The sequence below is a fragment of the Marmota flaviventris genome, chromosome 18 (genome assembly GCF_047511675.1).
Source record: "Marmota flaviventris isolate mMarFla1 chromosome 18, mMarFla1.hap1, whole genome shotgun sequence".
Classification (NCBI taxonomy): domain Eukaryota; kingdom Metazoa; phylum Chordata; class Mammalia; order Rodentia; family Sciuridae; genus Marmota; species Marmota flaviventris.
Genome location: NC_092515.1, coordinates 59,680,702 through 59,705,471, shown reverse-complemented (window position 1 = coordinate 59,705,471; position 24,770 = coordinate 59,680,702). Strand labels below are relative to the sequence as shown.

The 24,770-nt window shown below is 61.4% G+C and overlaps 1 protein-coding gene across 1 annotated transcript in view; it reads right to left on the bottom strand.

Annotated features, from left to right (window-relative positions):
• Atp2c2 (ATPase secretory pathway Ca2+ transporting 2) overlaps window positions 1-24,770 on the bottom strand; it is a 46,634-nt gene that overhangs the window by 6,170 nt on the left and 15,694 nt on the right. Inside the window, exons 4-18 of the mRNA XM_027933290.3 lie at window positions 23,132-23,221; window positions 22,024-22,059; window positions 21,868-21,929; window positions 18,736-18,844; window positions 15,767-15,916; window positions 15,613-15,681; window positions 15,219-15,294; window positions 12,128-12,194; window positions 7,698-7,822; window positions 7,464-7,561; window positions 6,505-6,606; window positions 5,584-5,673; window positions 3,336-3,437; window positions 1,621-1,777; window positions 567-737 (exon numbers count right to left, since the gene is read on the bottom strand). Of these exons, the coding sequence (XP_027789091.3) occupies window positions 567-737; window positions 1,621-1,777; window positions 3,336-3,437; window positions 5,584-5,673; window positions 6,505-6,606; window positions 7,464-7,561; window positions 7,698-7,822; window positions 12,128-12,194; window positions 15,219-15,294; window positions 15,613-15,681; window positions 15,767-15,916; window positions 18,736-18,844; window positions 21,868-21,929; window positions 22,024-22,059; window positions 23,132-23,221 (1,504 nt within the window). The remainder of the gene's footprint in view (window positions 1-566; window positions 738-1,620; window positions 1,778-3,335; window positions 3,438-5,583; window positions 5,674-6,504; window positions 6,607-7,463; window positions 7,562-7,697; window positions 7,823-12,127; window positions 12,195-15,218; window positions 15,295-15,612; window positions 15,682-15,766; window positions 15,917-18,735; window positions 18,845-21,867; window positions 21,930-22,023; window positions 22,060-23,131; window positions 23,222-24,770) is intronic.

Genomic DNA, 24,770 nt, shown 5'->3' with positions numbered 1-24,770 from the left:
TGAGCCCCATCTCAGCTCCCCCAACCCCTTTTTTTCTTTCTTTGTGGAGCTGGGATTGCAGCCAGGGCCTTGTGCATACCAGGCAAACACTCCACCAGCTGAGCCCCGCCCCAGCCCTCTTCCCCCACACCTTTTCTGCTTTTAGTTGTGGACGGCCTTCATTTTATTTGCTTATTTGTACCTGGTGCTGGGAATCGAACCCAGTGCCTCACCCGTAGGAGGTAAGCGCTCTACCGCTGAGCCACAACTCCCGCCCGTCCCCCGCCCTTTTTGAGACAAGGTGTCTCCAAGTTGCTGAGGGTCTCGCTAAGTAGCCCAGGTTGGCCTCAAACGTACAATCCTCCTGCCTCAGCCTCCCAGATTGCTGGGATCACAGATGTGGGCCACTACACCCAGCTTTGTTTGAGGCGCTGGCGATTGAACCCAGGGCCCGCTGCGTGCGGGACAGGAGCTGGCCACCCAGCCTCACCTGGTCCTCTCAGTCTTCGCTCAGCCCTGGGAGGAGGGTGTGGCCAGGTGCCCTGAGGACTGAGGGGCTGTGGCCCTTTCTGCCCACCCGCCCTTACCAATCGCCAGGGCCGTCTCCAGGGCGTCTCCTGTGATCATCTTCACGGACACCCCGGACTCCGAGAGCACCTCAACGGCTTCCTTCACACCAGCCCGCGGGGGGTCAATGATGCCCACGAGACCCAGAAACGTCAGCCTCCCAAGCTCGGGCCCAGAGGCCAGGGCCAGCACTGCGGAGGGACCAAGAGGAGTCACAGGGCCCGCGGGGACTGTTCTTAGTCCCCGCCAGCCCCCCGTGGGTCCAGATCCTGTCTGCAAGGGGCTTGGGCACAAGTGCTGGACTCCAAGGAGAAGCAGAGCTCTCCCGGGGTCTTGGGCCTGGGCGGGGGAGTGCCCGGCACAAGACAAGTGGCAGAAAGTGACACTTGTGGCCTAGGATCCTGACCCCGCCAGCAAGCGTGGCCCCCAGAGAGCCCTGCAGGTGTCTGCGGGCCCCATCCTGCCGGGTTTCAGAGCCTGGATGGCGGTGCCAACCCAGCGGAGTCCCCAGTGGTGCCCGTCCACTGTGGCAGCTCTGCCTGGGGCACTGGTCAGCAGGCTGGCCACGATTTACAACCTATGTCCCCAAAGGGGACACTGAGGTGACAGGAGCTGAGAGGGAGCCCAGCATCTCTCCTCCCCCACAGGATGCAAGTGTTTCTGAGCATTTTCAAACCCCCTGAAAAGGGAGAGGTGACCAATGACACAGAGGGAACCAGGCTTTCGTCCTCAGCCCCAGGGAGGCAGCGGCTCTGGCCCAGAAAACCACGGGCAGCCGTGAGACGGACTGTGGGCCGGGCCCTGGGAGCCGGAGGCCCGGCTTCCCCACAGAGGTGGCCGGGCAGCTGGCGGGCGCCGTCCTCCACCTGAGCAGCAAGGGGCGGCCTTTGCCCCGTGGGGGCACCTGCGCGGCTGAGAAGCCCCGTCTTCGCCTGCCCGGACCCCAAGCTGCTGGGCTGCCGCAAGCACGCAGCCTGCCGGCCACTCTGGCGGATGACCGGTGGCAAGCCCGGCCCTGTGCCTCCCGCGTCAAGGCCACGTGCAAGCTGAAGGCCCGGCTGGCCTGGCACTGACCCCGCAGGCCCAGCGACCCCATCCTCTTCTCTTCCTGCAGGCAGAAGGCGCGCTGCTGGGGCGTCAGGGGCAGCGGGAGGCCCCCGCTGTTGTACGTGGTGCAGGAGCGCATCACCTCCTCGAAGGCCCCCTTCATGAAGTAGACGTCGTCCCCGTCCTGGAAGAGACCATGGAGCCCGCTGTCAGTGGGCGCCTGGGGACAGAGGGGCCGCCACTGTGAGCCCGGGGGTCCAGAGACATGCAGGACACTCTCGGGGAGCTGCCACTGTGGATCCCCCGACGGCTGCCACGGGACCCCGGGCGGGGTTTGGAATCCACGTGCTGGAGCGGGACAGCCACCCTGTTCCACGACAGGTCCTCCTGTCCCCGTCACAGCCTCCTGCGTGTTTCGCTGGTGAAGCCCCCAGCCAGCGCGGGGTGGCGGCTGTCTCCGAGGGCTGCGCCTGTCTAGTCTGCTCCCCGCTATACCCGAGGGAGACCCCGGGGGGCCCCAGAGAACGGAGACCCCACTTATTAGGATCCGCCTCACACACATGCAGCCCACGTGGGCAGGGCCGGTCCACATTGTGTCCCCAGCACGGGCACAGTGCCCGCCTGGCTCACGGTGCGGGACTACACGCTGAGCGGTGTAGAGGGCTCCCGGGACGCGGCACTGGGAGGGCTCAGGGAGAGACAGTGGCAGCCTGGGCAGCGCACGCCTGCACTGCAACCTGCACCTGTGCTGACGGCGTCTTAGAACCTGGAGCAGCCCGGCCATGCGGTGAGGGACACCACCTTGGGGGACAGAGGGTCTGGAGGGAAGGGCAGAAGGGGAAGGAGCTTTCATTTCATTTCGTCACATTTCTGTGTTTCATAGTTTCCCACTGGAACTTGTTACCATTGTATCTGGGGACAGCAGCTGGAAGGCGGAGGCCGAGGCAGGAGGATCGGGAGTTCCAAGCCAGCCTCAGCCACAGCAAGGCACTAAGCAACTCAGTGAGGCCCTGTCTCTAAATAAAATGCAAAAAAAGAGCTGGGATGAGGCTCAGTGGCCGAGTGCCCCGAGTCCAAAACCTGGTTCCAAAGTGAAATAAAAAAAGAATTAGAAGGTATAAAAAAAATCCACTCATGGCCTTTCTGAAGCATTCAAGATCTGCAGGTGTGTCCCCATGAGGCAAGTGTCAGGCACGTGCTGACCCAGCCACCCAGAGCCAGAGGGAGGAGAGGAGGGCGAAGGGCAGGAGGGGAAGGGGGACATTTACAGTGGCAAAAATGAATAAATAAATGAACGGAAGCCCAGCTGCGGACCCGGGGAGACCTGCCGTCTGGGCACGCGCCCCAGTCGCTGCCTGCAGCCTGCACAGCAGCGGGGTGCACCTGCGTGTGTAAGTGTGAGCCGGACACTCAGCTCCGGGGGTGAGAGCAGGTGCCTCTGGGGCCACTCCAGTCACAGCCCAGGGCAGCCACGTCCCCAGGGAACTCGGTCCCTGGTCCCGTGCCTGGGGTTCCTGACTCGGGAGGTTGGCGCGGAGCCTGGGACTCGGCATTCCTAACAGATGCCCAGGGGAGGCTGAGGTCGATGGGCAGCGGGCAGCTGCTGCTGCAGCTGAGGAGCCCGGAAGAGGCCCCAGGTGGGTCAGTGCCGTGGCGGCCACCGACGTCCCCTTGACACCTGCACTGAGTGGCCTTACTTTGGAGCAGGGTGAAGCGAGCACAGGAGCAGAGCCGCGGCTCACCTCGTTCTTGCGGCTGCACCTCACCGCCATCCACTTCTGCTCTGAACTGAAGGGGATCTCCTTTCTTCTTATGTAGGAATCTTTAATGTCACTCAAGTCCATCTAAGATCACAAAATGGGACATTTCAGGGTGTCCTTCTAAGCTGGTCTTGATGCAAAGCTTGGCTCATTTCAGTCACTCATTCAGCCATCTCAGGAGGAGGAATCACGCTCGCGGGCTCCCAGGTGGCCATTTGTTCTCAAGTGTCCCACCCAGAGAGAGACGTCTCTCTTCTGTCCCCGGACAGAACCCACGGTCTCTGCCTGGTCTCCATGGGAAACCTGCTCAGGGTCTCTGCCAGGACTTGAAGGTTCAGCAAATTCCCAGAAAGGGTCCCTGTGTCAGAGAAGTGGCCCTGCTGCCCGCAGCCCACCAGGCCAGGCCTGTCCACCCATGTGCTCTCTGGTGGCTTTGGGTCAGTTACTCGGAACCATACCTGAACCTCCCCAAACACAAACTAGTTCCAGCCACACACAGGACTCAATGGGATGGGGAGGGGTTTAGAAAAGGGGCTTCCAAAGAGACCCCTGAAGGGACGTGGTATGGGTCGAGGGATGGGAAGTCCTAATCCCAGACCCCGTGAACGTGGCCTCCTTGGAAGCAGGCTTTGCAGCTGTCAAGTTCAGACCAGGTTATATGGTGGCTCAGATGTAAGGAGAGGGACACGCAGGAGGTCACGTGTGACATGGGTCAGAGCCTGGACGGTGCAGCCGTGGCCAGGGGATGCTTGGGCTCCGGCACAGCGGGGCTACAGAACAGGCCCTGCCCCACCCCGATTTCCACCGCTGGTCACAGAACTGTGACTCCACAGGTTTGCGTGGCTTCAAGCCAGCCGGTATGTGGCACTTTGTCCTGGTGACCGTAGGAAACTCATCTAGGGGAGGTGAGGGCCTGACCCTGGAGCCACTGGGCCTGCTGAGGCTACACGCAGAGCTCAGTCCCATGCCATGAAGGCACATTCTGAAAGCTGGCAGGAGAGGGGGGACTCGAGCCAGGGTGTGGCCCCAGCGGGACAGTGAGGCCGGGTTCTCTCTTCCCTGCTGGACCATGAGAAGCCACTTAGGGGAATGTGTCCCATGCCCCCGACACGTTCCAAAGGAACTGTCTCCTGGGACTGGAAGGAAAACAGGAAGGGTGGTACCTCAGGGTCCTTGAGTGGGGAGGGTGCTTCGCTGGCCTGTCCAGGGACTCATTAAGGGCCACTGGCACCTCCTTCCCACTCTGCACTGGCTTCCAGAAGGTGGACCCGGAGGAGGCAGAGGGCTCCTGCTGGAGGGAGGGACAGGTGGACAGGTAGGCACAGAACAGCACAGGTGTCCAAGGAAGGGGACACTAAAGGTGACATTGGTGAAGTCAGAGAGAGACAGTGGGAGGAAGGACAGACGGGGGCCACAGCATAGGCGGAGCGGAGCACAGCGTCTGGATGGGCAGGAAGCAGAAGGAGTCAGACCTTGCTGGGTGAGCACCCTGAGCAGGTTTTGACCCTGACCCTGACCTTGACCTTGACCTGGGTCCAATCAGACCTCCATCAGAGACAAAGTTCCCTTCTACACAGAGGGGTCCATGGATGTGCAGGGCTGGGGAGCTGAGGGCTCCTGCACCCATGGCCCTGGCTGGCCCTGGAGAAGGACGGGGTGTTGGGGGGCACTGCCTCTTCCGTTGGTCCTTCGCAACTCCCTGCCTCTCCCACTCCCCTTCCCACTATCCTCCTTCAGTTTTGCTGCTACTTCTGCTGATTGGTCCCTAAGTACAGGGCACAGCTGCCCACACACTGACCGCCCTGGAGCTCCGCCCACCCTGCCCCACCTGCGTAGACCCTGGGAACCGGCCCTGGGCACGGAAGGGGGAGCATTCTGCAGAGCCCAGAACTAAGGAGGGACCTGCTGTCAATCACGTGTACGGACAGGAGGCAGACCCTGCTGGTTGGGCCTCAGTGAGTAGAACAGTGATGGGCGCACGGATGGGTCCTGTCCCTCTGTCCGTCTCCCCAACACCCACAGGGGTCTGGGCCGTGGGGGTGCTCGAGATCTTTCTGGAGCCCTGGCAGAGGGCTAGAGACGTGGAGAACTCTCCAGGGCCACACAGCACCCTTGCCAAGCCCCCCTCCTCCACGGTCAGCACTGCTACTGCGCTTCCCCCCAGCCGGGCCAGAGCAGGTCCTCCTGTCCCACCCAGCTCCTGGAGAGGACCGCGGCCGCCAGACCCTACCTTCATGGCCAGCGCGATCAAGGCGCCCTCTGTGGGCTGGCCCACCACCGTGTTCTTCCTGATGTCAGCGTTGTTGGCGACACAGCCTGCCTGGAATGTCGGCACTTAGTACCAGGAGCCGCTCCCGGGCCCTGGGCTCGCTCAGGACGGAGGAGACGTCGGGCACTGCAGGCCTGACCTGCGCTCAGAGCTGCCCAGGGACAAGCCGCTCCTCCAAGCAAATCAGCACCTGGCTCTTCAGAAGGGACAGAGCACTTCCTGCCTGGCAGAGTGTCAGCTCCCCAAAGCCCGGGTCTGGGACGCCAGGGAGGCAGGTGGGGTAAGGCTGCAGCCTTAGAGACGGACACTGACCCCACGGAGCTGCACTGGGAAGGAGTGGACGCTGAGCTGTGTGGCCCTCAGTTGAGACCCATCTAGAAAACCAAAACTAGAAAGAGCCCAGGCCTCCCAGCTCCCCTCCAGGGCTGGCTGGCGGGGTGGGTCTGGCACTGTCCCGTGTCGCTGAGCCTGTTTGTCAATCTGCAGAGCTGAGACACTGTCCTTGTCATCATGAAGTGGCACCCTGAGGACCTGAGCAGGAGGGTCCTCCCTGAGCCTCACGGAGGAGGAGGCTGGGACTCTGTGGAGGGCACCGCCACGCGGAGGGGAAGGGAGCCACAGAAAGGACGGCCAGGTGTGACGGCCACAGTCGTGTGTGTGGCCTGCTCATTCTCAGTGGCCACTCAGCACCCTGAGCAGGGGCGCCGCTGGTCAGAGTGCTCGTCCACGCTCCAGCGGCCAGTCCCGAGACTCTCTGTTCCCTGCCCTCTGTTTCCAACGTGGCAGCCTAACCTGGGTGTGGCCCAGCGGTGCCAAGAACCAGCGGGTCCAGCTCCGCTGCCCCCGGGTCTGTGTGCATCGCACCCCGCTGCCCCGATTCACCTCCACCAGCTTCCCCACGGAGACGTTGGAGAACTCCTTGATGACCTCCTTGGACGGTAGAAGACACACGGTCCCTTTGCCGTTATACCCGACTCCGCTGACCTGCCAGGGCACAGCAGAAGCATGGATGCCACCCAGAGTCACACCAGCTCCCTGGGCAGCCCACAGTCCCCCCCTGGGGTCCACACCGGGGACATCAGCCTGCACAGGAGGAGGAGCCCTGCGGGATGCCTGTCACTCAGGGGCTGAGCGGGCTGCGGCAGGGGTGTTGGGGCGCCTGCTGCAGGCCGGGAAGCCACGGTCAAGAGCGTCCAGCAGGAGCATGGACGAGCACTCTGACCTAGAACAGTGGAAGGTGCTTTCACACCGAGCCAGAGGGCAAGTCCTCAGTCTGTGCTGCCCACTGGCCTCTGCCAAGACAATGCCCCTGCCACGGGGGGAGGCAGCCACCGTGGCACGTCTGCGGCACTTCTGCACAGGGACGTGGAGTGTGCCAGCGAAACTCACTTGGCGAAAGTAGCCACTGGCCCTTGGGCCCTAATTTACTGAACCCTTGGTGTGGATCTGGGGACTCGAGACGTGCCGAGCCCCTGGCAGCGAGGAGCAGGCAGAATCGGGCGTGTCCTGCCAGGCCCGCAGGGAGGAGGAGGGCGCCTTCTAGCCTTTACATCCGTGATGAGGCCGGGAGGTCGCTCAGCACGGAGCCCCTGCCTCGCATGCCCGAGGGCCTGGTCCCCCCCCCCCCCCGCCCTGCAAAATACTTAGGTACACTTCAAAACGTGATCATTAAAAAACAACTAAGAAATAAAGAAGGCCACCTGACATCAGCCTGGGGCTGCAGGACACCCAGGGCCCTTGTCCTCACTGTGCTCCTGAAGTGGCCATGTGCCATCTCCAGGAAGGCCAGGGCCACAGGGCGCACCATGGCCTCTGGCCCCACAAATCCCTGGTGGACTCACCTCGGCGTGGAGCCCATCGGACGTGACGAGCTGGGTCACTGTCATTTCATTGGCTGTCAAGGTCCCCGTCTTATCAGAACAGATGACATTGCAGCAGCCTGGTACAGAGATGTTGGTTTAGGGAGAAGAAGGGTCACTGCCAGCAGCCCTGAGCCCGTGAACACCGAGGTCCAACGGCCACCACCCAAAGCTCTGCTCCATGATCCACAGGGAACCCTCCAGAGGGGCCCTCACCCAGCGTCTCCACGATGGGCAGCTTCCTCACAATGACCCGCTTCTTGGCCATCCGGAGCACTCCCAGGACCAGCGTCACCATGACAACGATGGGCAGACCCTCTGGAATGGCTGCCACGGCCAGGCTGGATGGACAGTCCCAGGAGCCACACTTCAAATGGACTCCGGGACCACGTGTGTCCCCTGGGGCTGGCCACGCCTTTAGCTAGCGAGGCTTGTCCCCATCCAGTCTCCACCTGCAATCCTGGGGCGTGCCCGCTTCCTGTCCATCACCTGCTGCCCTGGGCCCCCCCCTGCAGACCTGCTGGGGAAGTGACCCCTCCTAGGCAGCCCCAGCTTAGTAGGAGTTAGCATCTGTGGCTGTCTTTTAGTGCTTTTGCATTTAAATCATTCTTACTTATTAGAGGGACAAAAGTCTTTGGGTCCTTGAAAAGAAATTCTAGAATTAGCAATAAGTGGGAAGTGGCAGTGGGCGTGAGGGTCCCTTCTGGGTCACTCGAGTTTCATTTTTCATGATTCTAGTGACTTAGATAGTTCCTGTGAGGAACGTAGAGAAGGAAATCGAGTCACGAGAAACCAGGACACGCTTTGCCACCGAGCTGATCCACTATGGGCGGCTGCTCTTTTTAACTCCTCTGGACAATGTGACCCCCCCCAGAGCAGTGGTTGATTGGATGAGAGGAGAACATGTGACCCAGGCTGGGCCAATGAGATGCTCTCTCTTGGGAATGTGACTTGGGGCTGAGGCCCTTCGATGCTCCCTCCCTTGGGCTCCTTGGGTGTGTCCACAGGTGAAGGGCCACAGGAGAGGCCTTTCTGGCTTGGGTTGCCAAGGCTTTGCCACATTGGGGCCAAAGGGTCCCACATTCCGCACTCCAGGAGGGGAGAGATGGCGCCAGGCCTGGGGTCTGCTTTAAACCCTTGGGTGGGGCCCAGGACAGGCAGGACTGCAGTGGGGCGCCACTGGGAGCCGCGGGCCTGGTGCTCCCCTGCTGTGCTCTCTACTTGGATGCGTGCTGGAAATTCCCCTTTAAGATTAAACCACAAAATTTAACAAAGCACGACAACCCAAACGGTCATCAGGGACAGGAAAGACTCTGCTGCCCACGGCACCTGGGCCGACTCGCCAACAGGTGGTCCGTGGGAGCCCGGGGGCACGGCCCGCCAGGGGGAACGTTCAGGACAGGTGACTCGCTCCAGAGCCGGGAGGCAGGGCTGGCTGCTGGGGCTGGAGGGACAGAGGGCTCAGGGTTCCCCCTGGGTGATGAGGAAAGGTTCCAAGGATGGAGGGGTGGCCGCTAGGGGAGAAAACTCCAGCAAGCGGGGTCGGTGGAGAGCCGACCGCGTCTCAGCAGAGGGCCTGAGCAGACCCTCCCGCCAGCTGCCACGGGGGCCCGCCGAAGTGTGACTTCAGTGACGCTGCGAGAACGCCAACTTGGAGCCACTCACCCCAGTTTATAGAGACTACCTGGGGGCAGAGGGACAGGGAATCTGTTGTCCGACAAGTGCCAGAAGAACGGGGGAAGGGCTGAGGTCTCTCCCCTGGGGACCCTGAGGAACCCCACAAGACACTCCCGAGGGCAGGCCTCCCCAGAGCAGGCCGAGGAGTCCAGTCTGGGGCCAGGCCCTCAGGAAGTGAGCCCAGGGCCAGTCTGAGAGGTGCTGAGCACTGGAACCCCACAGCCCAGGCCCTGCCCAGAACAAACCACCACGGCCATGCCCAGCCACACCGGAGCTGCTCGGCCTCCCAGGAGAGGCCCGACACCAGCAAAGTCCCTATTTTCAAACATTGGTAACAAATAATAATAATGATAATAATAATAATAATAATAATAATAATAAAAACAGTTCAAATAAAGCGCCCTTCCTGACTGCCTCCCCCAGGCGGCCCGTTTCCCCCCTGCACCACTAGACACCCTGCAGAGGGGTTCCGCCGGGTCTCCTGACGGGGTGAACGTGAGCAGGGACCCCGCTGGCCTCACACGGTGGGGCTCGGCCTGGCTGGGGACGCTCACTCAACTCAAACCACGCACGGGCCTTGGGCACACCAAGAAAGCCTGGGGCACGGCCAAGGAATGACTGGCACTGGTGCTCCTCATCACACAACCTGTAGGAAGTGGTCTGACTTCAGAGGAGCTAGAGGTGGAGGAGACGTGCATCTTGGAATTAAACAAACACAGTGCATGAATGGCGCCCTTTCACCAGGGGACAATGGGCCATTCAAGAACACGTTATATAAACCAAGACGACTGCGGGTGGCTAAGGGGCTGTGCCGGTTTCCAAGGGGACCGTGAGACGGCTTCCCTGGTTTATGGCACAGGCTGGCAAGGCCAGCTAAGCAAACAAGTACCGAGAGTCGTGACGGGCACTTCTTCTGGACGTGTCCACAGTAATAAAAAAAATAATCCACGCACTTGTAAAGAAGGGGCGTGGAAAAGCACCTTCCTGATCATCCTGAATGTCATTCAGGGCACAGGAATCAGGATACACTTTTATAAAGTATAATTCTCTCATCTTACCCATTTTGGAAAATCCTCTCTGTGGTTGCTACCTCTGATTGACGTTTGAGGTGACTGTAATCTGCCACTAGAAACTAGAAAGCATGATCCTATTTTTTTCTTTTTGGCAGTACTGGGAATTGAACGCTGCCCCCCCACCCCCGCAGGGCGAGGGCTGTCACTAGGCTGCAGGCCCACCCCTCCCATTCTGTCTTCTGAGGCCAGGTCTTGCTGAGTTGCTCGGGCTGGCTTGAACTTGCCATCCTCCTGCCTTGGCCTCCCAAGTGGCTGGGACACCACCTTTCAACAGCAGAGGTGAAGGCAGCGGATTTCTCTCGAGTGTGAGTTCACCGTGGATCAAGGGGGACAGTGAACAAGTTGGAAAGGAGCCTTAGGTCAAGGCACCAGTAATGGCCGGCAGCTCTGGGGGTGCGGTGGACACAGAAACCTTTTGGGTCGGCTCACAGAACTTTGCCAGTGTGTGAGGTCAGGACCGGACGCCTCCTTCTTGCAGGGAGATGTCTAAGCACCTGGCGTCTGAGGCTCTGCCTTCTCCAGGGGCCCTTGAGGCCCAGACCTTCCCCTCCCACGCCTGCAGCTGTGTCCCCTGAGCCTGCTGCTTGGGTGACTCAACCCTGCTCTCGCCCTGAGCCGGGGGCGGTTTCTGATCACAGTGGTCTCCTGGCCACTGTGTCACCCGCCCTGAGAGGTTGCAGGCTCTCAGCCCCCGGCTCCCAGAGTCAGGGGCTGGAGAGCCGTGAGCTGCCTAACCGCAGCCATCTCCTGGGGATGCCACGGGGCCTGGGCAGTTGCCTCCAGGAGGTGCTCGGATGCCAAGCTCTGTCCTCGCCACCCAGCCTCCACGTGTGCCTCTCCCAGCCTGACTCGCCCTTCCTGCTCTTCCTTAAGTGGCTCCCTCTCAAAGGCGTGCCTTTGACTCCGAATGGAAACCATCCATGGCCACCTCTCTGGGTCACTCCCCCCTCCTCCCTTTCAGTCTCCTCCTGGGGCAGTGCTCACGCTGGACTGTGACCAGCACCAACGTGCACTTAACTCAGTGCGTTTACTTTCCCCCTGGCCTGAGAGCCACAGGGCAGAGACCGCAGCTCAGGCCGCACTTGGGGGATGGACACAGAGAGCCCAGGTGCTCAGCGAGTGTCTGGGGGGCAAACTAATGAGCCGCTGGCTGCCAAGGGCAGGGCAGGGACAGCGGGGAGAGGGAGGGCTCTACCCTGCCCGGGCGCGGCATGGGGCGCGGCTTGGGGCCTGGGTGCAGAGGTTGCGAGTCCTGCTTCCACTCCTAGATTCGGTAGCCCTGAGCAAGGGTGGAGCCCAGACCCTCACCCACTCTGTTCCAGGAGACAGTGGCCCCTGGGCAGCTGTGCGAGCACGGCTGGGCACCACATCTGCTCGGCTCCATGTCCAGCACCAGTCCACCCGGGACACCCCTTTAGCTTCTCCAGGGTCCTAGACCTGACTTCCTGCAGCCTCTCCCCCGGCAGCCTCTCCCCCTCCGCCTCCACGTGGGGGCCCCCTGTGCCCTGGCTCTTGCTCCCTTCCCCACACCTTCCCCAGCCCATCTGCTGTTATGGGTGACACATCCAGGTCCTAACTCCTAACGTGGCCAGTGTGGCCTTATGTGGAAACAGGGTCCTTGCAGGTGTAATCAAGTTCAGACGTGGAGGCCACAGGGTGCCCACCCTTGTCCACTGTGACTGGCACCTTGCTGGCCAGTGGCAGAGGCAGAATCCCAGTGGAGGCTGGGGGCCAGGGTCCCACTCTTAGCCCATGAGCAAAGAGGGACAAGAGGAGCTCGACCACCAGCCGTCAGCATGTTGCAACAGCCGCCAGGCCCCTTCCCCGCCAGGCAAGTGCGGGGCCCTGGTGCGTCTCCCCACCCCCCGCCCCCCACCTCTGCCCGGGGAGCCTCACCTGACCCCGATGGTGAACATGCCGAGCACCGGTTTGCCTCGCAGCCAGCCGAGGAGCAGGAGCAGACCTGGGGGGACAGCACCCCGTGGGCTCTCGAGGCCTGAGCCTGCGGTGCTCGGTGTGAAGTGAGCCACGCCCTCGGGGACCCAGCACCACCCTTCCTTTTTAAGGAAGGTATTTTATGCCTGAAAATCCTGGCTTCACTTTTTAGGAAAGGCTCCGGCCAAGTTTGAGTTAAAGAAACAATGAGGCCGGGCTGGGGCTCAGTGGCCGAGCGCTTGCCTAGCACGTGTGAGGCCCTGGGTTCGATCCCCGGCACCACACAGAAATAAAGATAAAATAAAATAAATACAGGTATGTGTCCACCGACAACTAATAATAATAATAATAGAAATAATAATAAAGAAAGAAACAGTGGGCTCCTGCTGGGCTGTCTGCGTTTTCGCAGCCCTGGTTATTACATATTCTACACATTATTCCAATCGTTTCCCACGTGCCGTGTGCAGCCAGGACTCCCCTGGGTGCTTGGTGTGGCAAATGATAGCTGGTCCTGTGAAGGGCAGATGGGCCACTGCTTTCTCCTGTGAGGGCCCTGGGGACGGAACCCAGGGCCTCAGGCCTGTGAGGCAAGCGCTCTACCACAGCCACACCCCGACCCTGGGCTCTGTGTCCTAAATCATTTCATCCTGTGTGCTCCTGGTTGAATTTCCCATTTTCTCCTTTTGTCATTTACCAAACGACACTAAACGCCAGGCCCTGCACAGGACACTGGAAACATGGGGGTCACTGCAGACAGATCTTGGGGGCAGAAGTAGCCTGATCTGGGCTGGGACCCGTGAAAGATGTTCAGGCACTGGGGGAGAGCACAGAGCTGCCAGGTGTGGCCTCAGTTTCCCCATCTGTGCAATGGGAACTGTGACCGTGCTACCCTGGCGGAGTTGCTGGGGCCCTGGGTTTGATCCCTGGTGCTGCAGAAGTGCTCAGCACAGCCCTGGCCTCTGTCCATGCCCACCTGTCACCATCCCCCTCAGGAGCAGTGAGGAGGAATGGCAGGGGCATTGATGGTGCCCTGTAAAGATCACTGGCTTCTTGTCTGCCGTGACTAGAGCCCAGGACGTGTCATGCTGGGAGGTTGCGGGGTGGGGGCACAAGCCGCGATCAGCTGTGCAGCTCAGTCCTCAACCGAAATCTTAGCAGCAACCCAAAGCACTGGGGTGAAGCAGATCAGAGGGGCGGCACCAGAGGCACCAGGCTGTTACCACCCTCCCTGCTCCAGGACGCTGATGCTTACTCCCAGGGACCCCCGAGAAGCCACTGGGAATATCTCCCCCAAATCCATGTTCAGGGACAAGGCTGGTGGCTTGGAGGTGGCCAAGCTCAGAGTATTTATGCCAGGGGAGCTGGCAGTATGCCCACCCTGAGGGTGTTTTCCAGCTTCCCTGCATGCCCCTGGCATGGACGTGCCCACTGAGCTGCGCTCCGGCTCACCGTGGAGTAAGGGTCACACAGGGCAGCGACCCACAAGGCCTTCACGTTGGAGGGCTGATTTTCCAAAGATATTTAGTCTCTTGGAAAGGCCTGTCCATAGTCTACTTTGACAACCTGCCTTGAACTGCATTTACTGCGCATTTGTTCTTGGGGTGCCTGAGGGGGGATGTTGGGGTTCATCCCCTTGGCAAACCCTGGAGAGCAGGGGCAGGGGCCAAACACTTTTGGAATGGGAGCTGGGGAATGGCTGGGCTTTGCCTGTCACCTGGTCTCTGATGCATTTCGTCTCTGCCACTGTAGCTGGGACAGCCACACAGCCTGAGAAGGCAGGCTGCCCCAGCAGAGCACTCCCAATAAACCTGACATTTGAATCTCCTACGGTTTCCACACCATGACATACAACTCTTCTTCTGAGTTTAAAAAAGATTGTTTAGAGACTTTAGAGACATCCTCTGCCTGCTGGACACACAGAAACAGGCAGCAGACCCAGGGCGGCCTGGGAGCCCCGATTTCCAACCCCGGCTCTAGAATGCAAGAGAGGCCTGGGGGCAGCCAGGGCCCCTGGGGCATTCTATTCTGCCAGAAATGTCTGGTCTGTGTGCAGCCCCAAAGTGCTGCCCTGGGTGGCCAGGTACACAGAAAGCCTGCAGGTGGGAGGGGGCTGCAGGTGGGAGGGGGCTGCAGGTGGCAGGGGCGTAGGTGGGAGGGGCTGCAGGTGGGAGGGGGCTGCAGGTGGGAGGGGGCTGCAGGTGGCAGGGGCTGCTGCTTCTCCCAAGAACTTTCTCTGGCTCGCGGTTTTGGCCAGACTCGCCAGGACTTCCCCTGCCTCCCTCAACTGCTCCCTTATCAATCAAATAAACATCTGCTGGCTGAGAATCTAGGGCAAGCCAGGCACTAATCCTGAAGGCTGGGAATGGAGGACACTGACTCAAGGCCAGCCCCTTAGCGAGAAGGAGGTGAAGGGACCGGCACAGCCCCTTGGGATGTCAGGGCTGAAGGCCTCCATTTAGGGTGAGGCCGTTTGGTGTGCTGTCAAAAGGCCGGGCAGCCCTGGGCCAGGCAGAGCCTGCTCCGAGGCACAGATCTGTGGCTGCTTCATGCTGAACTACATTTCCCAGCCTCCCTTGCAGCTAGGCAGGTCTCATGACTCTGTTCTGGCCAAGAGAAACAGGCAAAGGCCATGGCTCCTCCCCCTGGTGGGTGCCTTGAAGCCTTCCCCCAGGAGCCCAGGTCCTGGTTCCCCACCTGCCGGCTGGGAGGAAGGGCAGCCTCCAAGGACCGAGGGGGAGGCAGAGCAACAATACGGCAGGGGCCTGGGCCGGGGCAGCACATGGAGGGGAGCACCCAGGAAAGCCCCTGGACCAGAACGGCCCCTGGACGGCGGTGAGCCAGAGGCAAACGCCGACTCTGAGGCCGGTTCAGCGTGGGCTGCCTGTCAGCCACTCCGCCTGCTCTGAGGCGAAACCTCCTGCATCCGTTGGAGCGTCCCTGACCCCAACCCCAGCCTCATGCATCTGAGCAGCAAGATCCTCGAGGGACACCAGGTGCCCTGCCCCAGGACAGCTCCCCATCTCTGGGCCCAGCAGGGCAGCCCCTGACTCACCAATGATGCCGAAGGAGAAGAGCGTCAGCTGCTTCCCCAGCTTGTCCATGCTCTTCTGCAAAGGGGTTTTAGGTGTCTGAAGGGGAGAGGACGACGGGCTTAGTAGACGGGACCCCACAGCGTGCCCTTGCTGTCCTATAGTTTGCTCTGAGTGACAGTCACACAGAGCACACAAGGGCCATCCACTGGCCTCTGCCCTCAAGGTCGGTGCCCATTGACGTCTGAAAGTTACATCATGGTGAGCACCCTAATCAATGTTCTAAAATGAAAATTAAACTAAAACTAGGCTCACACGGCGCCCGCCTCCGTCCCCAGGCTGGGCAGGGCCAGTCTGCACCCAGGGCGATTTCAAACCCAGGCCCAGCCCACCACCACCCAGAGCCCCGCCCCTTACCTCTTCCGCCTGCATCATCCTAAACACTTCGCCGAACTGAGACTTTTCCCCTGTTCCGATCACGACCCCCTGTGTCCAGGAGAGGGTGAGGGAGAGAGGTGTCAAGGGAGGAGCGAGGCTGGGCACGGGGAGGCCCCGGGAGCCCAGGGCTTACCTGGCCCTTCCCACACTGCACCAGGGTGCCCATGAAGACGATGTTGGTCAGCGAGCTCAGGTCCTCCCCGCCTGCCAAGGGGGTGTCCGTCTTGCTGCACGGCTCGGCCTCCCCAGTAAAGCTGGATTCGTCCACCAGGAGGTCTGTGACCTGGGGGACGAGAGGAGACCTGTGGAGCTCCCCTCTGGCACTGATGCCCGTTGGTGGCACCCAGCACCTTAACAGATGTCCAACAGCAAAGGGCCGCAGCTCAGGGAATGAGGTCCCTGCCCCGGGAGCGAGAGGAGCTTGGGACCAGAGTCCCTGGCTCCCGGCTTCCTGCCTCCTGCCGTCCTCAAAGCTACGGAAATGCCCACGTAACTAGAGATCACCGAGGATTGGTTCTTCCAGAACAGCTTCCCAGAGCCCCTGGACCTCCTCCCAGACCCCGCCCGCAGCTGAGGGTCCCTACAGTCCTGCTCCGTGACCGTGACCGAGTGCTCTGGTTTGGATACGGCTTCAGGGTCCCCGAGGGCTGAACTCTGACCCCACAGTGAGGTATTAAGGGGGGGGACCTGATCTGCCTGTGTTCTGAGGTGGCCTCCGAGGGACAGGACTAGGCAGGGTCAGCATGAGAAGAGACACACACGCCCCCCTCTTGCCATCTGACGCCCCGGGGTGCCCTGGGACTCTGCCAGCAGGAAGGCCACCACCAGACGCAGCCCTTGACCCTGACCTCCGAACCATGGGCCAAAGTGGACCTCTTTTCTTGAGAGCTGCCCAGCCTCAGGGAGCTCACTGTGGTCACAGGGAGCGAGGTCCTCCAGGGACACTCTGACGTTAGGTTACGGCAGGAGCACCCACAGGGCAGGGCCACACCCACGCCCCCAGGAAGGAGAAGGAGGTACCACCCGGCGGGGCACCTGGCACTGTCAGACACTTCCACGGAGCGTGGCTGCAGCGCTGTCCACCCCCCCCCCCCCAGTTCTGTCTTCATTTCAGGGCAGGGCCAGCGAGCGGGGCCCACTTCCTGCTGAGCCACGAGGCCGCCCATCTGACCAGGGAGGAGAAGACGGCGCCTGCTCTCCCCGTGGACAGTGCGAGAGGCGTGGGTCACTTTAAGAGCTTTGTAAACCTAGTGCCTCCTGCACCTGCCTGGGCCTGAGGTGCGTGTCCAGTAAAGCTGGACCACGGAGCCTGGGGCTGGCGGACGCTCCCCGGGGTGAACAGAGCACCACTGTCCAGCGGAGTAGCAACTGGGAACCCAAAAAGCACGGATGGACGGCATGGCCTCATCAACACACAGGGGACAACTTGATTCCCCACGAGCAGGGCAGGAGGGAGCCCGCTGAAGTAGCAGACGTCGTTCAGAACTCGAGACGCCGTTTCAAAGACCCACTGCAGAGACCTGGGACCGTGCGGCTGCGCTCAGCCGCCGACGTCCCACGTCAGGCCACAGCACGTCTCATCCTCACAGTGACCCTGGGATCAGGGGAGCCAGAGACGAAGAAGAAACTGAGGCTCTGAGAGGCAAATCCCTCGAGGCATACACTGGGAGATGCAGGGTCAGGGCGCCAACCAGGGTCCCTGGCTCCCGGCAGGCAGGCTTGCCGTCTGCGCCCTTGCCAGGGAATGTTGGGCACTCTGCATCCACAACCACCCTGTGGGCATCATCACCCTCTTTAACAGGAGGAAACGGAGGCACAGAGACCTTAAGTGACTTTCTCAAGGTCACACAGCTTGGATTACAGACAGGGTTCAAACCCAGCCTCAAGCTCAGGCCTACGGCACCAACCGCCTTCATCTGTGGCCTCTCCCTGTCCTACAGTGTCACCTGAGGTGGTCAGGAGCCTTATTGGCTTCCTGGAGGAGCCCCTGTGGTACGAGGCCTCCCAGAGCAGTATTTCCCAGTGGACCTGTGGACAGGGCTTGGCCACGTGAACGTGGTTTCTCCATGGACCCACACGCCCCAGACACACAGCAGACGCTGAGGGCTAGCGCTGGGCATAGACACAGAGGGGGAGCCCACCTGGCGCCAGGCCCAGCTGCTATGGGTCTGTCCACAGGGAGACGCCGGCGCTGCCTGGGGTCTAGCCGTGGGGACTAGCCGTGGGGACTAGGTGCTGGATTCCTCCCTCTCCGCCCCTCGAGGGTCCCGACGTGGCCCTGTGGACACACTGGGCAGGCTGCCAGCTGTCACGCCTGCCCCACGGCCGAGAGCTCGCTCGGTCTTGGAGGGATCCCAGAACAGACCCCCATCCAGTGCACGGGCCAGATGTCACTTCCCCTGAGTGCCAGGAGCCCGGCACGGTCCTGCAAGGCTGTGACAGGGACCCACAGGGTCGCGGACTGGCCCCTGCCCTGTGGAAGCGCCTGCTGCCCCTCTGCCTTCCCTGCTCCGTCTCCCTCCCCGCCAAGGCAGACCAGCGTCGCCCTCACCCCCACCCCCCCAGCTTAGCGCCCACAGTCGCTCCTGCTAGAGAGCCCCTCACCAGCCTCGTCCTCGTCCACGGGGACACGTTCAGAACCCCCTGTGGGTGTCTGGACCTCAGGTGGCATCGAACCACATAGATGCTGGTCCACTCCCCCACCCCCGACACACCAACTCTGGGGACGCCGAGCTCATAAACTAGGCGAGTAGGTGACCAGCACTGGGGACCATCAGTGGGGACCAGCAGTGGGGACCAGCAGTGGACATTAGCAGTGGACATTAGCAGTGGGGACCAGCAGTGAGTGGAACAAGGACAATGACTGGTTGCCATTCAGCTCTGAGGCAGCGTGGGGACAGTGACCCAGATTTTCAGACCACAGCTGGCCGTGGGCCTGGGGCCCTGGGGAGCCCCGGTGACGGGGGGCACTGCGCTAAGAGGAGCGTGTGACCTGTGAACGGGGACGAGGGCGCAGCGCTCAGCTTCCTTGCCTGGTGCGTGTGGGGGCAGGCGTGTGTGCGAGGTGGGGGCAGGGGTGTCCCCCGCAGTCCCCGAGCTCACCTCGGTGAGGCGGATGTCCGCGGGGATCCGGTCTCCGACGGAGAGGGACACGACGTCCCCGGGAACCAGTTCTCGGGCGAGCAGATGCTGCAGCTTCCCGTCCCGGACGCTGCGGGGGCAGGAGAGACGGCCGCTTGGGGACACTGGCTCGGACGCCCCCAGATGGACGCAGCAAGGGCAGGGGCGCGTGTCTCCCCGTCGCGGGCCAGCCCTCGCCGCTTCAGGGTCGTGTTATTCTTTAAACTTGGGGACACCAAAAGCCTTGAGGACCCTGGACCTCATCTGAGCAGTGAGGCTCCTGCCGCGTGCTCTGCCTGCAGCAAGGCCAGGCTGCCGGCTCTCCGGAAGCTTCCGCAGGGCAGGACAGCCCTTGTAAGGCCTCCTAATGAGGCCACCTCCTGCGCTTAGAGAAGATGCCACTTGGGGGCAGAGCCAGCTCAGAGGCTGGGGGACAGGCTGGGCAGAGCTGGAGGGCAGCCTAGGTGCCCCAACACCCAGGGCCGCTTTCCCAGGGCACAGTCACCTGCCCTGGGACACGGTCGGCTGTGCGGTACGGGCTCCCCTGGAGTCCCACCCACTCAGCCCAGCTGTCCCGTGGCCTCCTGCCTCCCTCTGCCCCCTCAGGTCCCCCCACACCTGGCAGCCAGGCGGGAGGCCGGCCGCTGCTCCCTCCTGCTCCAAACTCCAAGCCTCTCCCAGGACCTGGGAATCAAACCCCAAGTCCTGGAGAGTTCCTCCGGCCGGGACCACCACCTGCCACTCCTGCTCCTGATCCCATCCCATCCTGAACACACCCGGCACCTTCTAGTCTTAAGGGGCTTGGCAGGCTTTGAATGATGGGTGGACGTTCCTCCTTGTGTACAGAATTGGACCTTATTCAGGATCCACCCTTCTCCCACAGCCATTAGGAGCAGGTCCTCCCTGGCTAAGATCAGCAGGTGGTCCCATCTCCCACCTGTAACAGGGTTAGACATGGACACTTATGCAACCCTGGCCCCTGGGGCTTGTGACAAGGCTTTCCTCACTCTGTGTATACACACACACACACACACACACACACACACACACACAGAGCCTCTCCTGTGGGACCTTGGCATGTTTGGCTATGAAACCTGGAGCTGTGGCAGCCTTCTTGGGACCATGAGGGGGCCTTGCAGAGAACAAAGCTAATGAGCTAAAGACGGCGGAGCAAAGGGGTGAAGAGACCAGGCCCTTGGTGCCAGATGAACTAGCTCACTGCACCGTCCCGGCCTTAGATCCCTTGCTATGAGACAATTCAACTTCCCTGTGGTCTGAACGAATGAGTTTCCTGTTCCTCGTAGCCAAGAGCGCCTCTGGAAGACCTGCCTGTTGACCCTGCCGTTCTCCCGTGGCTGGTTCCTTTTCCTCAGGCCCCAACTAAATGTCAGCTCCTCCACAAATGTCAGGGCCAGGCAGCTGGTGACAGCTATGGAGAGCTTCCCCTTCCTCCTCGGGGAACACACGTCCAACGTCCCTCCTGAGCTCCCCGAGGCCGGGCCGTCCCACTCCGGCCACGCTGTCACCTCAGTGCAGTCTCCCCGGGCACACAGCAGATGCTCAATAAACATGGGGTGACTGCACGGGGACAGAGGCGACACTGGAAGGGCCTGCATGGCCGTGCCCCTCTGGCCAGGGCGCTGCGACCTCTTCAGTGCTCTTCCCGCTCCCCCGGCTGCCGTCCCTGCTGCTCTGGGAAACGAGGTTCCTTTAGCAGTGGCTTCTGGGGACAGCAGTAATGTGACGGCTCCCCTGCAGGCCCAGCCTGGTGCTTGGATCCTCAGCTCGGGTCATCAGACCACACGAACCACCCACGTCCCCTTCGCGCACGCGGCCCTGGCACGTCTGGGCTTGCGGCTGCCCGGCTGGTCTGACGAGGGCGCCCATGGCCGGCACTGTCCCCGGCGGCGCTTCGGGCTGGCTCTCCTCCCTCATGCCCAGTGCTGTCCTCCTCCTGTCCCCCTCTGCCTGTGTCTCCGCTCACACTCCCTGGAGTGCTGGTCCCCGGGAGATGGCTGTCCCCGACTAGTGTCCAGCCTGCTGCCCGGGGCTGCAACTCATGCCCAAGGCTCTTCCCCAGGTCTGCCCCTCAGCACACAGGGAGGTGCCACACGTCTGGGTCCTCTAGTGTCCGTGCCCGGTCGGGGTGGACTCCCGTCGCTTTATTTCAAGCAACAGCGCCCGTCCGGGATGGCGCTCAGCCTGCACCGGCGGCCACCTCAGCAGGGGTTAGGGAGAGACCTGGCCCTTCGCGGAAGCTCTGCTTTTTACAAGGAGATAAACAGGAGTCCAGCTCAGAAGAGGCCACTGCCCCCTCCTCGCCCGCGAGCTTCCTTTCAGTCATCAGAGGAAGGGCCCTGGTGGCCGTTCCTGGCCGGCGCTGGCCGAGGCGCCCAGTGCCTCGTGGAACTAAGACCCTGTTCCCGCGTCACCCAGCGCATCTGAAGTCCTCGGCAGGCACATGCTGCGGGGATGCTGTGCCGTGCAGGTCTAGGACCTTTCTGGAAGCTTCTACAGCACCACGCTGCACTGAGCCCAGGAAGGACAGCCTTTTCCTCTGGACATCGTTGGTAAGCGCAGCGGGACAGCACTTGTCCAGCTGGGAGCGTCCAGGTAGGCAAGAGGCTCCGGGGGCTGCTGAGCAAAAGCCCCGTGCTCACACTCCCAGGCCACCCAGGCCAGCGGCTGACCTGTGGGCCAGGAGTACCCGGCCCTGGGTCCGAACCTCCTCAGAGTCTCCCTCCCTCCCTCTCCCCTGAGGTGACAGTTGCATAATGCAGTGAGGGGACTATGATCCACTGCTTCCCAGGCTCTACCCAAAGCCACTCCTGCCCCTGCAGCCCCCAGGCTGAGAACCCAGATTTATACACTGATGATGGAGCTGAGGCCCAGAGAGGTTGAACAACATGCCCGAGGCCACACAGCCACCAGCTGTCGAGACGGAGACCAGGTCTCGTAACTCCTGGTGGGATATGGTTCTCCCGACGGACAGACGGACAGCACAAGAATACGACTTCTGCCGAGCACCTGCCGAGCTTGCCAGCCTCCCCCCCCGCCCCCCCTCCCCCGGGGCTCCTGTGATGAGCCCGAGGGTCCAGGGAAGCCCAGACTTACCAGTTACATTCTGGGGGAACCAGCTTGGTGAGTTCCTCCAGAGACTTCTCCGACCTATACTCCTGGCAGGAATCACATTGGACATGCTGCTCAAAGGGGGGCACGCCACAAGCACCCCCTGCCCAGGCCACCCTGCCAGGGACTGGAAATACACACCTGGATGAAGGCCACAGTGACCACAATGAGCACAGCCTGTGGGGTAGGAAACAGGCATGAGCGAGGCTGGGGAGGCCAAGAGGCTGGGAGGCCGGGAGGCCGGGGAGGCCGGGGAGGCTGGGAAGGCCAGGAGGCCGGGAGGCCGGGGAGGCTGGGCCTTCCAGACATACTTCCTTTCATGAATTAAGCTCACTGTGTGGAAATTCGGGAAACAGACAAGGTCCCCTCCCACCCTGCACCAAGATCAGAAAAATCCCACTTCTTGGGGGACCCGTATTAGGGTCCCTATCTAGATTTTTTTGCATAGACACAACATGACATCATGTGACACGGGCATCTTCTTTTGTAAACTGCCATTTTTGCTCTCAATGATACGTGGAAGACGGGTCCCACGCCTGCAGATGAGGGTCGAACCGCAGCCCTCTACACAGAAGCTGGGCTGCGTGGGACGGGTCTGCCTTTGACTTTAAAAGAACAACTTGCACAGACAGAAAGTGGGTGCCAGCCATCAGGGGCGGCCAGCAGCGGCTCTCACACCGTGGCTCCATTCCTAGGACCAGGCGGACCCCAGGACCAGGCAGGCTGGTGGTCAGCAGGTTCAGGGGACGGCAGCCAGGAAGGGACTGCTGGTAGGGACGGGTCTCCTCTGGGGCCGAGGAAAGAGCTTTGGAATTCCACAGAGGTGACAGCTGCATAATGAAGTGAGTGGACTATGATCCTCTGAATCGGTCACTTTAAAATGACCCAGGGTTTATGTGACTCTCACCTGAATAAAAACTTTTACGAGGCGCACCTTACTTTTTAAAGGGGGTTATCTCAGGGTGGTGGGGCCGGGGCAGCCACGCCTGGTAGGGTGGACCCGCGCAGCTCGCGATCAGCCCTCCCACCCCAGGGGCAGGGGAAAGCGTCCACTGCCCCCTCCTCCTAGCCACCTCCTGTCCGCCCAGGAGGACCGGCCAGCTCGCGCCTCGGTACGGGGACAGCAGGCGTGGACCGGCTTTCTTTCTGTCCACTTGTGCTTCTGGCTCACAGCCAGCTCTTTTCCCCTGGGAGCGGAGACGGGCCACCCCGGGCAGCCCCGGCTGGGAGCCGGACGCCGCACACTCACCATGGTGATGCTGACCGCGTCCTCGTACTCTTTGGTGAGGACGCTCACCAGGGCAGATCCCAGCAGCAGCAGGATCAGGGGGTTCTTAAACTGCAAGACACGAGAGGGACAGGCAGGCTGTTCGCGTCAGAGGCCAGCCTGGGCCTCTCACCTGGGGACAGCAGGTGACTCGGGCTTCAGGCAAGGCCGGGCTTCCCTGACCCTGACCGAGAGCTGGAGGAGGGCCACCCAAGCCCAGGTTCTCCCTGCCTGAAAGTCCACCACTGAGGGCTATCCTGATGCTGTCCCCAGCCAGACCCCGGCCCCGCCCGCCTTTGAGCCTCGGTCTCACCTTCCACCTCTCCACGTGGCCAGGTCGGGAGCCTGGCCCACCACGGCCACACAGACCCCCAGCCCTGGACATCACAAGCACCCGAGCCTGGACACCAATCTGCTCCTGCAACTGCCTCTGTGGGCTGCGATGGTGTCCCCTTCTGAACAGGCGCTCCAAAAAGGTCCCCCAAGCACGTTCACTTACTGATTCTGCATCTGCCCCTTCACTTTACAGACACTCGACGGAGCTCATGTTACAGAGGAGTGACAGGAAGCACACGCTCCAGCACCCAGACACAGGACGGGAAAGAGCAAGGCACAGGTCAGGACAGAGGAGAGTTCGAGTGTCAGAAGCAGGTCACCGTGGTTTAAAGCTGGGCTACGTTTTGGACCCTGGGCTTCCCAACAGCCAAGGCACAAAGGGAAATGGGATCAAATGTGTCACTCCTGCTGCTCATGAGAAGTGCTTCAGCTTCGTGCCAGAGGGGTGTGTGAAGGGCTCCAAGCCCACCCTCACCCCCAGGGTCCCCCTGTGCTTCTCCCCTGCACGAGGGACAGAGCTCTTTGGGGGTGGCGTGCCAGCAGCCCTGAGCTGGCCTCCCCAACTGTTATGACCCTTTAAGAAGGAGCAGCACAAAGACATTTCCCCTTCTCAGCTGCATCCTCCTATGATCTGACCCATCACCTCCACTGACTGCTTCAAGCCGTTTCCCCAGGACTCAGCCCACATCTGTCCTGAGGTTCCTCGTCCTCTCAGGACCCAGAACTGGTCTGAACGTGTGGCATGCTGGGCCTGGTCTCAGGAATTTGAGAGCCTCTACCGTGACCCACCCAGAACCTCCTGCAGCCCCTGACTTCGCCAGGCCTCAGCCTGCTCTTGGCTGGTGACGTATGTGGCCATGAGGGTACATGGCCTGCCCACGGGCCAGCACCTAGTAGGTATCTATAAATGGCGACCACCAGGAGAGCCAGACTGACTAGGAAGGGTCACCACTGACTGAGTACAGGACAGTGGCCACCTGAGTTCCAGAGAGTGGCCCCAGATCAGGGCCTTGATCCAAGGGGAAGTTTGCCTCAACCTCCTTCCCAGGGCTGGGCTGGCCTCTTCACACCTTCAGAGAGAACCACACACACCTCGCAGCCAGGGCCCGTGAACCCACACCCACCCCTGACCACAGGAAGTGCGGTCGGCAGCCAGGACAGCAGCAGAACTTCCCACAAAACCCCGAGACCTGCACCACCGGGTCCAAGACAGACCTCAGGGGACAGAACTACGGCCTTCCTCACCAGGGGGACGTCCTCCGTGTGCAAACAAACCACCCGCTCA